At 47.5% G+C, this 14453-nt stretch overlaps 1 protein-coding gene across 1 annotated transcript in view; it reads right to left on the bottom strand.

Moving 5' to 3' along the window:
- Window positions 1-14453, bottom strand: part of LOC138267863 (collagen alpha-1(XXI) chain-like) — a 603972-nt gene that overhangs the window by 299775 nt on the left and 289744 nt on the right. The window contains exon 3 of the mRNA XM_069217091.1: window positions 11462-12031. Within this exon, the coding sequence (XP_069073192.1) occupies window positions 11462-12031 (570 nt within the window). The remainder of the gene's footprint in view (window positions 1-11461; window positions 12032-14453) is intronic.

Here is a 14453-nt window from a genome sequence, read left to right as displayed (position 1 = left end):
GTTTTTCTGTGATGACATAAATAGTCATCAGAGGAGCGATTGTGAGAGCCGAAAAATAGCATGAATAATTGACTTTTACATAATCATACTTATGTACAAATGTGTGTAATAATTTGACTATAAAAATTAATGTTAAAAACAAAAAGTGCCTTTTTATTGTCAACCATCAAGTGAAAGGCCTGCACATTGAACTTACGCTGTTATGAAAAATATTCTGTCTCTAAGAACATGTTCTCTGCTAAAATAAATGCTGAAATAATACGAGTATTTCTTGTTCTCTGTTGGGCCTCAAGCAGACAAGGCCACCGTGCGAAGTTATCTAACACTTGATGTTCCCACTGTTGAAACATTTGTATACTTTCACGTCAGTTGTTTAACAGACTTCATTCATTGAATTTGTATATTTGTCTGTAGTTATGTTTCTAAGCCATGGGTTTTTCTCTAGGAAATGGTGCGGAGAAATTTTTTCCATATCTTTGTAACCACTGTCTAGTAGAAGCAAATCCAGAAGATGCCAAACAAAAGGGCCTACAGATCGCGGCCAGAGAAGGAAGTGTGCAGGATACATTTAGCATAACCAATAGAGCAGAAGCCAATCTGTGGCTTGCAAATAATTGTTGTATCACCTTCAGTGCATTTTTGATACCTAATGTCTTTGTAATTGGATGTTCTTTCTTTGCATGATGTTCTTGTCCAATGAAAAATGTTTAGTAAGTTTAATTTATTATCAGTCACCACTTGTCATTTAGCACATTCTTTCCTGGTCTCCCGAGACTTCATGTTGTGTATTTGGTGTGATCTGTCACTTTGACACTTAGGCCCTCATTACAACCCTGGCAGTCGATGTGAAAGCAGCGGAAATACCGCCAACAGGTCGGCGGTAAAAAAAATGGAATCATGACCATGGCAGAAACCGCCAACATAGACAGCCACTTTAACACTCCGACAGCCATGGTGGTAGAAACAAACACCGCAGCAGTAACTGCCAACAGACAGGCAGAAGGCAAGGTTCCGCCCACTGTATTACAACACGCCTATCCGCCACCTTTTCCGGGGCGGTAACAACGCCATCAAAAGCACGGTGGAAATAGGACTTGGAACGGAAACCACTCACCTTTCAACACTTTACGAACAACCAGGACGCCATGGAGCCCGAGTTACAGGTCCTTCTGATGCTGGTCTACCTCCTCTTGTATCAGGAGCAGCAAAGACGCCTGCAACGACAACGGTGAGTACTGCACCTAGCACACAGGGGAGTGGGGGAGGGAAAAGAGAGTGGCACACACACGCAACACGCAAAACCCCCACCCCCACACTCACCCACAACACCATACACACAAATACTTGCAGCAACATTACATATACACCCCGTCACCACCTGGAAGAACGCAAGGACAAAAGGAAATGATTGTAACAAGTGTAATCATTGAAATATCAGATAGGCCAAATTCAAATATCAGTATATACAAATATGTACACCAACTACACAGTTCCGGATATGAATGAAATCATTGTCCGTGGATCAGTGTCTCAAAATGCATCGGCGAAGCCCACACAAGATACCTGAGTCGAAACAGAGAGAACACTTCAGGGGCAGCAGATGGAAAATAAACAGGCACCTCATGGGAAAGGGGTGGGGGGGGCACCTCCGCTGGATGAACGGACAACGCCACTGCTCCACGAGGGGGCTCCATGCCCACTGACTGGTCCTGGGGAGTGCAAAGCCACAGTCTCACAAGTCTCTCCAGTGGGTGGTTTGCCCACTGCTTTATCCTGGGGAGTACAAAGCCACAGTCTCATAAGTCTCTCCAGTGGGTGGTTTGCCCACTGCTTTATCCTGGGGAGTGCAAAGCCACAGTCTCTCAAGTCTCTCCAGTGGGTGATTTGCCCACTGCTTTATCCTGGGGAGTGCAAAGCCACAGTCTCTCAAGTCTCTCCAGTGTGTGGTTTGCCCACTGCTTTATCCTGGGGAGTGCAAAGCCACAGTCTCTCAAGTCTCTCCAGTGTGTGGTTTGCCCACTGCTTTATCTTGGGGAGTGCAAAGCCACAGTCTCTCAAGTGGATGTCAGTCTCCACAGGTTCTGGAGGGGGCTTTGTGCCCAGAGTGCTTCATCCTGCCAAGGACTGAGGTAGTGGATGTGATGTGAATCTCCACTGGTTCTGGAGGGGGCTTTGTGCCCAGAGTGCTTCATCCTGCCGAGGACTGAGGCAGTGGATGTGAATCTCCACTGGTTCTGGAGGGGGCTTTGTGCTCAGAGTGCTTTATCCTGCCATGGACTGAGGTAGTGGATGTGAATCTCCAGTGGTTCTGAAGGGGGCTTTGTGCCCAGAGTACTTCACATGCAGTGTGGCAGGTCCCATTCCCTCACCTGGGTGTGTGTGCCACGAGAATGCCTCGGAACAGGTAGCATGATACTCCATGGAGGTAGAGGCACACTCCAACCTGCTGCGACTTAGCCTGCCACCTGCAGGTACAAACATTGCTTAGTGTTGTGCCTCATGTACGCTGTGCAGGGTCCAGGACGTCTCCTGCAGCCTCGGACAGCTGCCCACTGGGGATGATTGCCATGTCAGCTGTGGTGGCACTGTCTGAACACGTCGCAGGTCTGGTGGCGGTGGTTGCGACGGTGTCTGTGGCGGAGGTGCTGGGGGTGGTGCATGTGTCTGCACCTGTGGCAGGACACAGCAGGACGTCTTCTGGAGCCTTGGATGGCAGCCCACTGGGGATGATGCTGGTGACTGTTGCTGAGGCACCAGACGTGCAGGTGGCGGTGCAGGTGGCGGTGTCCAAGGCCGTACAGGTTGATGTTCTGGTTGACAGAAGGGGTGACTCTGGTCCCGCAGCCGGAACCTCCGTGCCCTGTCCTGACCTGCTCTTCGCCTTGTGTCCCTTCCCCATCTTTGATGTCGTTCTGGTCCCTTGCCACTTTCTCCTTTTGGCTTGGAGGAGCCCTTGCTTGGTGTTAGGTGCGGCTTCTCCCTCTGGCATGTGGGCACCTTTTTCACCTTGGCAGGTGGCGGAATGGCCTGCTACTTAGCCTCGCTAGGTGGCACACTGGCAGCCCTGATGGGTGCTGCCCGTGATGTGACCGGACTTGCTGAGACCACTGTGCTGGATGATTTGGTGGCTGAGGTGCTGGGCTGGGACCTGGACAGCCTGGCCCTAGGGGAAGGATGGGGGGGAGGTGTAGGGAAGAGGTCAATGTTAGCCAGGAAGAGTTTCTTAGACACACTCGGAAGGGAAGATGGAGGGGGTTTGTGAGTGGGTGTAGGAGGTGTACGTCTGCTGAATTTGGGTGAAGGTGCATGGGCAGGAGGCTGTTGTGAGGTGGATGGCTGTTGGGTGGGTGTGTGCCTGCGTTTGTGTACTTTGGGAGGAGGGCTCACAGACACACTGGGAGAGGACACAGGGGATGTGTGAATGGTAGTGGGGGTGGTGATTGCACGTGAGCGGTGTGTGGTGATGGGCGTGCTGGTAATGGAGGTAGTGGATGAAGATGTAGTGCATGCAGGTGTGAGTGGAGATGAGACAGGGAGGGAGGAGGAGGATGTGGAGGAGGGGGCCACAGTTGAGGCAGTGGATGTTGGTGTCGTTGCATGGGGATGGTGCTTGTGTGAGTGCCTGTGGGATGTGTGGTGCTTATGTTTGCCATGTCCACTTTTGTGTGTTGATGAGTGTGCATGCTGGTCTGATGGTGTGCTTGGGATAGGCTGAGGTACAGGGGATTGGGTCTGGGTAGAGGAAGTTGGAGAGGGGAGGCTGGACACAGGGACAATGGCTGCCATCAGTGCTGAGGCCAGAGCCTGAAATGCTCTCTGTTGGGCCGCCACACCAGAATGAATGCCCTCCAGGTAGGCATTTGTTTGCTGCAAATGCCTCTCAACACCCTGCATGGCATTCAAAGTGATTGATTGCCCAACAGTGAGGGATCTCAGGAGGTCAATAGCCTCCTCACTGAGGGCCGCAGGGCTGACTGGGGCAAGGCCTGAGGTGCCTGGGGCAAAGGAGATGCCCATCCTACTGGGTGAGCGGGCACGGGAAACTCGATGAGGGGCTGCTGGGAGGGAGGTGCTGGTAGGAGGGGTGGCGTCTGTACCTGTTGATGCGGTGGGCACAGAGGTGCATGCCACCGCAAGGGAGCTCCCATCAGAGGAGGAGTCGCTGACGCTGGTGTCTGCGCCTGTCACTGTTGTGGAGCTCCCCTCGCCCTCGCCCTCCGTCCCACTGGTGCCTTCTGACTCTGTAAATTCACCCTCCAGGGCCATGTGGGATGCAGCTCCCTCCTGCTCCGGTGCCACTGCTCCTCCGCCAGATGATGCTAATGCACACAAGAACAGGGTGACAAAACAAAAAGGGGGGGAAAGACACAAGAGACACATGGTCAATGCGTGCAACACCACTGCCGTTGGCGGACACAACACACAGGGAGCAGCCCTATGCACTAAGCCATGCACTAACAGGGCAGGGGAACAGCACATGCCCATGGGGGACTCTGTTGAGAGCCATTTCATGCACAGCTGGAACCCATAGGAGCCCGACTAGGTGTAGAGGGAAAATACCACCTTTGGGGTTGGACTAGGAATGAGGCTGCAAATCAATGGATCTACCTTTGGGCGTCTGCTCTGGCCTAGAGGAACCCACAGCCCACCTCCCCCACCCAGACACCTCGTCAAGTGCGCAGAGTCAGCTGAATGAGAGTGTACTCACCCCCTTGTGGCTGCTGTGATGCCCTCAAGTGCCCATCCAACTCAGGATATGATACCGCCAGGATCCGGTACATCATGGGGGTCATTGTGCGACGGGCACCCCTTCCACGTTGGGAGGCCATCCCCAGCTGGGCCTCCACCGTCTTCTTGGTCCAGTGGCGCAGGGTCTCCCATCTTTTCTGGCAGTGGGTGCTCCGTCTATGGTAGACCCCCAGGGTCCGCACTTCCTTGGTGATGGCACGCCAAATCCCCTTCTTGTGGTGGGCGCTGACCTAGAGGAAAAGGGAAGTAAGAATGGATGTTACTCCCCCGTACATTTCTTCTCACACATTGGCCACAAACTTCCCACCCTGGGCCAGAAATATATGCACACACCATCCTCACATGCTGGCCTGTCGCCCACCCCTGTCTCTTCTATCCACGACACTTCATACAATCATGTGCCATCCACCATGCACACAGTTTACTCGCCTGTTTGTCTGGAGGACCGTACAGTTGCGTGTACTGGGGGAGGACCCCATCCACCAGTTTCTCCAACTCCTCCGCAGTGAAGGCAGGGGCCCTTTCCCCAGAAACTGTAGCCATTGTCGCTTCCAGACGCAGGTAACAGCAGCACTTGCAGTGTAGGTCCTCTCCTGTTGAAGGTCAGGTATCAAGTGAGGGAACAGGTAGAAAATGGCAGTCACGTCCACGGCGGTGCGTACCGTCACTGCCGGCGTACATCGTCATTGGCTCCTGGAACCCATAGGGCCCAATGATAACCAATGCTGAATTGCGCAGTGGTCTTTGACCACCTACCGGGACGCTGCACAACGCCAGCGCAGTTACCTCATATCCCCTTGTCCCACCTTACAGGTCAGGCAGCCGCCATTTCAGGGGGCCACATGGCAGGCCAACTAACTGCATCACACCTATTGAGGCCAGGAATACGGACGGACAAAGGCACACAGAGAAAATCTTACGATTGAGCTAAACAGCCTTGTGAAACCTATGTGGTGTATGACCCCCTGCTCACCGTTCTCCTCCATAGGGCACATCCGCTGGGGCAGTTGATGAGATGGCGGCATCCTCCGGTGTACAGACCCCCTCTAGTGCCGGTCCTGTCAGTGCTCCATTCCCTGGCAAGTGGGTCTTTTCAAACAACAGTAGCCATGGCATCAGGGATGTCACAGCCAATGTTCTTTAACGTGTTGTCCAGAGTGTTATCTGCCCTGCTGAAACACATGCGCAGCTACATCATTTTCCCTCAGGTGGAGGATCTGCCCACAGTGAAAGGTGACTTTTATGCAGTGGGACATATCCCCAACATAATTGGTGCCATTGATGGGACACATGTGGCATTTGTCCCCCTCCCCCCACAGGAATGAACAGGTGTACAGAAACTGGAAAAGCTACCATACAATGAAGGTGCAGATGGTGTGTTTGGCAGACCAGTACATCTCCCATGTGAATGCCAAGTATCCTGGCTTAGTGCATGACGCTTACATTTTGAGGAATAGCAGCAGCCCTTATGTGATCGGGCAACTCCAGAGGCACTGTGTGTGGTTAATAGGTGAGCCTAAAGTCCCCACACAGTTTCATTTGCTGTCTGGGTATGGGAGATTCCCTAATGTTTGGAGGATGTCTAACAGTTATCCCTCGACATTTGCAGGTGATTCTGGTACCCCGACCTGTCATGGCTACTGACCCCAGTGAGGAATCCCAGGACAAGGGCAGAGGAACGCTACAATGAGGCATATGGGCGAACTAGGAGGATAATAAAGCGCACCTTCAGCCTCCTGAAGGCCAGATTCCGGTGCCTCAATCTGACAGGTGGATCCCTATACTACCCACCGAAGAAGGTGTGCCAGATCATCGTGGTATGCTGTATGTTGCAGAACCTGGCTTTACAACACCAGGTGCCTTTTCTGCAGGAGGATGGGCCTGATGGTCTTGTGGCAGCTGTGGAGCCTGTGGACAGTGAAGAAGAGGAGGCAGAAGAAGAAGGTGTAGACAACCGTAACAACATCATAATGCAATACTTCCAGTGAGACACAGGTAAGAGGATGGAACTGCTTCCCACATCTTATACTGTTGTAGGACCTGGCATAAATCTGCCTTTTTACCTCTGTGTATGGACCCTGACTTGTCACTTTGGCTTTCCATTTCACAGGTCTGGGTCCCACTTTGTGCCCTCTGCTATGTTTACTGCTGGTCTACAACTGTGTAACATTGGTATGCGAACAAGTACATTGACATTGCTATATTTAAGAGAGGTTGTAATTACACATTTGTGAAAGCACAGACTGACTCCAGATTGTTTTGTGATTCAAGGGTGTTTCTGTCTGTGTTAATAAGTGGAGGGGTGTGTGAAATGGGCTGGAGGGATGGTGGAGGAATGTTCAGTCTCTTGGTCTCACAGGTGCATTGTCCAGTGGGGCATAGGAAGGGGAGCAATGGCAGTTTAAGGTGGGACAGAAGGGTGACATTCAGGAGGGTCTTATTTCCTGGTGGGAGTATTGGCAATGTTCTCTGTCTTGTTTCTGGATCTCAGGGACCGTTTGCAGGGTGGTTCTCCTTCTGCAGTGGGTGGGGTGTTGGTGCCCTGTTGGTCCTGTGGCCGTGCCTCCTGTCCACTACCGACGGAGGAGGTGGAGGGCTGTTCATCCTACAGGCTAGTGTCAGGGATCCGTTTGTGGCCACTGTGTCCCTCATGGTGTTGACAAGGTCTGCCAGCACCCCTGCAATGGTGACCAGGGTATTTTTAATGGACTTCAAGTCCTCCCTGATCCCAAGGTAGTGTTCCTCCTGCAGCCGCTGAGTCTCCTGAAACTTGTCCAGTACCGTGCCCATGGTCTCCTGGGAATGGTGGTATGCTCCCATGATGTTGGAGAGTGCCTCGTGGAGAGTGGGTTCCCTGGGCCTGTCCCCCCCCGTTGCACTGCAGTCCTCCCAGCTTCCCTCTTATCCTGTGCCTCTGTCCCCGAACTGTGCGCCCACTGCCACTGACCCCAGTTCCTGGATTTTCTTGGGTTGGTGGGTTTGCCTGGGTTCCCTGTAGTGGTGGTCACACTGCTAATTGACGTGTCCTGGGGAGAGAGGGATGGGCCCGCTGGGTGGGTGCTGTTCTGATTTTTCCTGAGGGGGGAGATTCTGTGGTGGCTTGTGACAGTGGCAGGGGAACCGACTGTCCAGAGGTCCCTGATGGGCCGGGCTGGTCATCTTGATCCAGGCGTGAAGAGCTGTTGTCATCACTGTCTGCCTCTTCTATAGCGGGACTGGATATGTCTCGCACCTCCTGTCTGTTGATGTTGGGTATGGGTCCTTTTGGGGTGTAAATGCATAGCTTTAGTATCTGTGTGTGCCATATTGTGAATTGAGTGAGGTACTGTCTACTCCTGTGCTTGCATAATTGTATTTGCCCTTTTGTGATAGTTGGTTTGGGGTCTGTGTGGGTATCTGTACTGGACATGCTTTGGTAATGGTGGTCCATGCACAGGTGTTGCATGCAGGACCTTTGTATTGGGATGTGTGGGTTGTGACAGTGGGACATATGTGAGGTATTTGAGTGATGGAGGTGAGGGTGGGGGTATGTGATGGCATGCAGGTGGGGTGTGGGTATTTGGAAAATAAGATATGACTTACCAGAGTCCAGTCCTCCTGCTACTCCTGCGAGGCCCTCAGGATGCAGTATTGCCAAAACTTGCTCCACCCATGTTGTTAGTTGTGGGGGAGGAGGTGGGGGTCCACCGCCAGTCCTCTGTACAGCAATCTGGTGTCTGGATACCACTGCACGCACGTTCCCCCGTAGGTCGTTCCACCTCTTCCTGATGTCATCCCGTGTTCTTGGATGCTGTCCCACTGCGTTGACCCTGTCAACGATTCTCCGCCATAGCTCCATCTTCCTAGCAATGGAGGTGTCCTGCACCTGTGATCCGAAAAGCTGTGGCTCTACCCGATGATTTCCTCCACCATGACCCAGAGCTCCTCCTCAGAAAACCTGGGGTGTGTTTGAGGTGCCATGATGTTGTGTGGGTGATGTGTGAGGTGCTGTTTATTGTGCTGTGTAATGTGTGGTGTTGGTGTGTGTTGTTTGAGGTGTGTGGATGTTGTATGAGTGATGGTGTTGTGTGCCTGTGGATGCTGGTGTTGTGTTTGGTATTCTCTCTCTCTCAGTGGTTTTAAAAAAATGTCATTGTAAGGGTTTGTGGGTAATGTGGGTGTGTGTTTTATAGTGTTGTGAGTGTGTGGGTGTGGTGTGTGTATGTGTATCAGGTGTGTGAATTTAGAATTGTCCAATGTGGTTGTGTTTTGTAAATGTGTGTGTATTTGGAGCTCGGCGGTGTGTACCGCCAATGGATTACCGCGGTTGTAAGACCGCTGCGTTGATTCGTGGGTCGTGATAGTGTGGGCGTATTCTTTCTGGCGTGACCTTGTAGGTTTTGGTTTCAGCAGTTTATCGTTGACCTTTGGTATGGCGAACTTGTGTGGGTGTCTGTATTGTGGCAGATTCCAAGATGTGGGTCGTAATACCTGTAGCAGAATTCCTCCGCCCTCGCAACGGTATGTTGGCGGTCTTCAGCACGGAGGAAAGCGGGATTTACCGCCAGGGTTGTAATGAGGATCTTAATGCTTTGCCGGTCAGTCTTCTGACATTCTGGTGATTTATTATCATTATTTTCTGAGTTTACTATGCATAATTCAATACTGAACTAATGCCCTGATGGTTTAGTAATCTTATTGTCCAAATTCTAAACCATCCCCCTTTCCCTGTTCCTGTCCTGATGCTGACACTGTCACTGTTGTCCTCCTGATGAAGTTATAACCTGGTTGCTGATTACCCTAGGTCTAGGTAATTATGAGAGATCTGTGCATTGTTATTTGTCTTTTGTTTCCCAGGTACCAACTGCTACTGTTTTAAAATTGATGCTGTTTTGATAGTGCCATAGCTAGATGTTTTCTAAATTCATGTTACTAAGGGCCAGATGTAGCAAAGGTTTTTACCCATTCTGTGTTAATGGGAAAAAGTGTTCATACATATGGCCCTAAATTTTTTACCTGAAGCCCAACATGCTTATACTAATTAGTGGTTAGTGGGGTGTTACTCTCATGCTCATGAACAGTTTGTTTGTTGATTAAATGTATTCAGTTTCTCTTGCTCAGATTCTATTGCTATTGTTTTGTGTATTCTCTATTGAAATAATAATTCTCAATGCTTTGATTAAGCTTAGATTTATATGACAACTCAATCAGCCTTTATTGTTTCTTCACATGTATCAATTGAACTTGAGAATAACAGTTGTGACTTTAGCATTGTTAATTTAGGGAAATAAATATTTTAACTTCTTAATAAACTGGTGTGGTTATTAATGGTCGCATTGATCATGGTGAGTCTTCATTGGCTTTATAATGATGTATGGTACGTGGTTTGATATTTGATTTATTGCCTCTGATGTTTTCTTTAAAGCAAATTTAAAAGATTCATTGACCTATAGCATGAAATCCGCTATCTAGTTTGTTGTAACTAAAATATAGCCAAGATTTCTGCTTTAACAGTTTCAGTAGCCTGTACAACATATTCTAGCAAGCAATTCTCATGGGAAAGAAATTTAGCTACTAGCATCTGCTCAACGTGGTGGAAAATACAAGTCTAACTCTCTATGCAGCCATTTTGTGTGATTCGTTTAAACAGTGCAACTTGACATGAGGCTGTGCAACTAGGCCCAAGACCTTGCTAACTTAAGGCCAATGATTTGTAGAGCAAATACATAATACATGACCATTAATATAATATACTACTACATTAATCTAAACATGAGCACAACATTTCATATTAATAAGCAGTTAATAAGGACTTCGTGATGACTGGCAGTCACTCAAGTGGGCACATTTTCAATGTTGTGAATTATTTATCTATAATAATCCATTTTCTAGGCAGACTTAACATTCAGAGTACATGAATATTTATTAGTAAAATTTCTGCGTTAACACATCCACACACTAGACAGATTAAACAGTTCTTGATGGCTATTTGAACCTTCAATATGTGACTTGCAGGTCACAAGACAGAAACAAGAGCTGATAAATACCACTCCAAGAAAGTAGATACCATGCCACAGTGGTGGGGTGGCAATGGAACCAAACATGAAGTGATCAAAAATGCAAAGAAAAGAAAATAAGTGATTTGAATTGAATCAGAGTGTGAAAGAAGGAAAAATAAAGCGCACAGAAGAAAATAAAAAAACAGGGTAAAAGAAGGATGAAAGGAGCCAGAGAAGAATGTTACCTGCACACAGCCAGTGGCTGACGGTGCGTGATGACCCTCTCATCATACCTTGGAGAAGGCCCCTAAGACCTTATTACCTCCCTGTGAATATGAGAAGTCAGTTGTTCTTATATATTATTTGTGCAAGACTGGAAGTGTTCCTGGCCAAATTTTGAAAAACGTGTGGCTATTTGTTGCTAGGGGTGTGCTCTTGTTAACAAATAGAGTGTTTTAAAAAAAATGAATTTGGAAATGGCGATCATGGCAGTATTTCCAGTCTGAAGAAATCAAGCTGGCACAGTCCCTTTCTGCAAGAGATACAGGACCGCCTTCACCAGTCCAATCCGAAGATCTCTCCTTACCGAAAGAATCGTATTCTTATAAAGGTTACCCTACGATTCCCACCCACAAGCAATAAATGCTTGATAGCGTGCTGAAAAGAGTGCAGGAGAAGGAATACAAGAGCGTTGTATTAAACACGCAAATAATAAAAACAAAACAATGACTTACCTTCACATATCTTCTGCTGCATCGCTTCTTTAATCCTCTCTATTGTCGTGTAATCCTCTGCATACAGGGCATATGCCGATGAGGGTTTGTTGGCAATAGCCACCAGCTCAGATTTTGTTATTTCAGAACCCACACCCACTGCAAATATGATGATGTTTTGGGACCTAGCAGTTTCAGCGAAGTTTATAACAACATCTTGGGACTTTCCATCGGTAACTACAACTGCAATTCTGTTTCTGTTTCTTTTGGCTACATTACTTCTTTGTGATGAAGGAAAAACCTTCTCTGTTGCAAATTGGATGGCATGACCAGTCTGTGTGTTTCCGCCCATGTACTTTATCGCCCTTAAGGCGGGTATCAGCTCTTGGATAGATGTGTGCTCTCCTAGGGATATATCCAGACGAGGGGTGTCGCTGTACTGTACCACAGCCACCTGTGTGTAGGAAGGGCCAACATCGAATCCACTGGTAACATTGACAAGCCAGTTTTTAGTGGTATTGAAATCGGTGTAGCCAACACTCCAAGACCCATCCACGATGAAAACCAGGTCATTGACTGCAGTTCTGCAACCTGCCAAGAAAACCAAAAAAGTATTTGCAATTACGAGCATACTTATTCGGAAAACACTGTGCTTATGACGAAAAAGAGAGGTATTTAGAGTTTGGTGGACAGGAAACACTGTAACAATATGGTGGATGTTGAAAGGTATTGATGTCGGACACAATTGTTGATTGAAGTATAATTTTATTCCAAGTTACAACATTTGCCAATTCAGACTTACAATGTAGTCCGCTCGCTTTGGACAACTGAATTTTGTCCTTTAAGACTCTATTGAACCTCTCCACAAGGCCATTACTCCTTGGATGGTACAAAGAGGTTTTCAAATGTTTGATTCCCAAAAACTGCATGAACTTCATGAATTGCATAGAAGTAAACTGGGGACCATTGTCAGTCAAAATTTCATCAGGGATGCCCTCTCTAGCAAAAATACCTTCTAACCATTGGATCACATTATTAGTGTCAGGAATCTTCACAAATTCCACTTCAGGCTATCGGCTGTAATAGTCAATTAAAACCATCCCATATTCTTGGATCCCATGAGACAACTTCATTGGCCCAATAATATCAATCGCAAGTTTACTCCACGGTTTGTCTGGCACACACACTGCTTCTATCGGACTTGGTACAGTAACTTGGGACTTATCACTGGTAGCACAAAATATGCAATCTCTTACAAAATGTTCTATACACTTATCAACCCCAGGCCACCAAATACCTTCTCTTATCTGCTGTTTCATGGCTCGCATTCCAATGTGACCCTCATGTGCTAAACATGGAACTTTTTTCCTCATCCCACTTGGCACAACTAACTGCTTGGACCTAAATAATAAATCTCTAATAACTGACAACTCGTCAAAGACATGTTTATACTTATTCTTTAGTTCATCATCTGAGGACCAATGTGACCATCCTGAGACCACAGTATTCATGACCAATTTCATCTTGTGATCTTCTTCACACGCATTCCTCCACTCATGTTCACTCAACGCACCATCCAATTGCTCGTTAACAGAGCATACAACGATATCATTATCACCGTTCTTAGGATCATTGTCAGCAGAAGACTCAGCTAACAGATCAGTGCAAGGCAACCTAGACAAACAATCAGCCAAAACATTTTGTTTTCCTAGGAGTAGCTTTCTCAGCACCCTTAGTAGTAAACAATCGAACCAACGGTTTATGATCAGTTCTTACTGTGAATCTCGAGCCCCACACATATTGTTTAAAGTGATTAATGCTCCACCAGCATGCCAAAGCCTTGCGTTCAATTACTGAATACGTCGCTTCAGCACCCTTCAGACTCCTTGATGCGAATGCGACCACTTCTTCCCTGCCATCCCTTCTCTGTAACAACACAGCTCCCAACCCCTTTTGGCTGGCATCAGTCATGATGATGGTATGATTCCTGGTGTCAAACGGTTTCAAGGGAATTGCCTGAGCAATTTCATATTTGATATGTTCAAACTCACGATTACAGTGTTCGTCCCACACAAACTTAACATTCTTTTTTAGGAGATTCCTCAAATTATACATCCTTTCTGAACAATTTGGAATACATCGAGCGTAAAACTCTACCAAACCCATGAAAGACCTCAATTGGTCCTTGTTCTCTGGACTCCCAAAATTTTGAACTAAACTCCCTTTGGGTTTGATACCATCAGCCGACAATTCGAAACCTAGATAATTAACAGCAGATACTCCAAAACGACATTTTGTAGGACTTAAAGTTACTTCTTTCAATTTTAAGGTGTTTAAAACACAACCCAATCTTTCATCATGTTCCTGCACATCCTTCCCATAAACTAAAATGTCGTCCTGGAAAGCTTTTACACTACTCAGTTCCCTAAACATACTATCTACAGTCCTCTGAAAGACCGCGGATGCAGACGCCAGCCCAAAAGGCATGCGTTTAAATTGGAACAAACCAAATGGTATAATAAAAGCAGTGTAGTGTCTAGAGTAAGGATGTAGATTAATTTGATGTTATGCTGACGTCATGTCGAGCAAAGAAAATACCCTAGCACCCTTAATTGAAGATAACATTTCAGATACGTCCGGTAGAGGAAATTGATCCACCCAAATTTGATCATTAAGATCGCGTAAATCAACACACATATGCAACTGTCCATTCGTTTTGCGAGCCAGGACTACAGGAGCAACCCAATCAGAAGACTCAATTGGTTCTATTATGTCCTGAGAACACAATTTATCCAGTTCTTTCTTAAAATCATCTTTAAGGGTGAGTGGAACTTTACTTACTTTATGAACTTTCTGTTGAGCACCCTCGTTAATTTTAATTTTATGAGTGAATCCCTTGAATACACCAACACCACCATTAAAGATTTCAGGATAACACGCTTCCCATTTATCACTCATAACAGTAGAGACTTGCATGAACTCACTTTTCAGTATAACCTGTTGCGGATTGTTT

Source organism: Pleurodeles waltl, chromosome 2_1 (genome assembly GCF_031143425.1).
Source record: "Pleurodeles waltl isolate 20211129_DDA chromosome 2_1, aPleWal1.hap1.20221129, whole genome shotgun sequence".
In the NCBI taxonomy this organism is placed as follows: domain Eukaryota; kingdom Metazoa; phylum Chordata; class Amphibia; order Caudata; family Salamandridae; genus Pleurodeles; species Pleurodeles waltl.
Note: the sequence above shows the minus strand (reverse complement) of the source record. Positions and strands in the feature narration are given on the sequence as shown.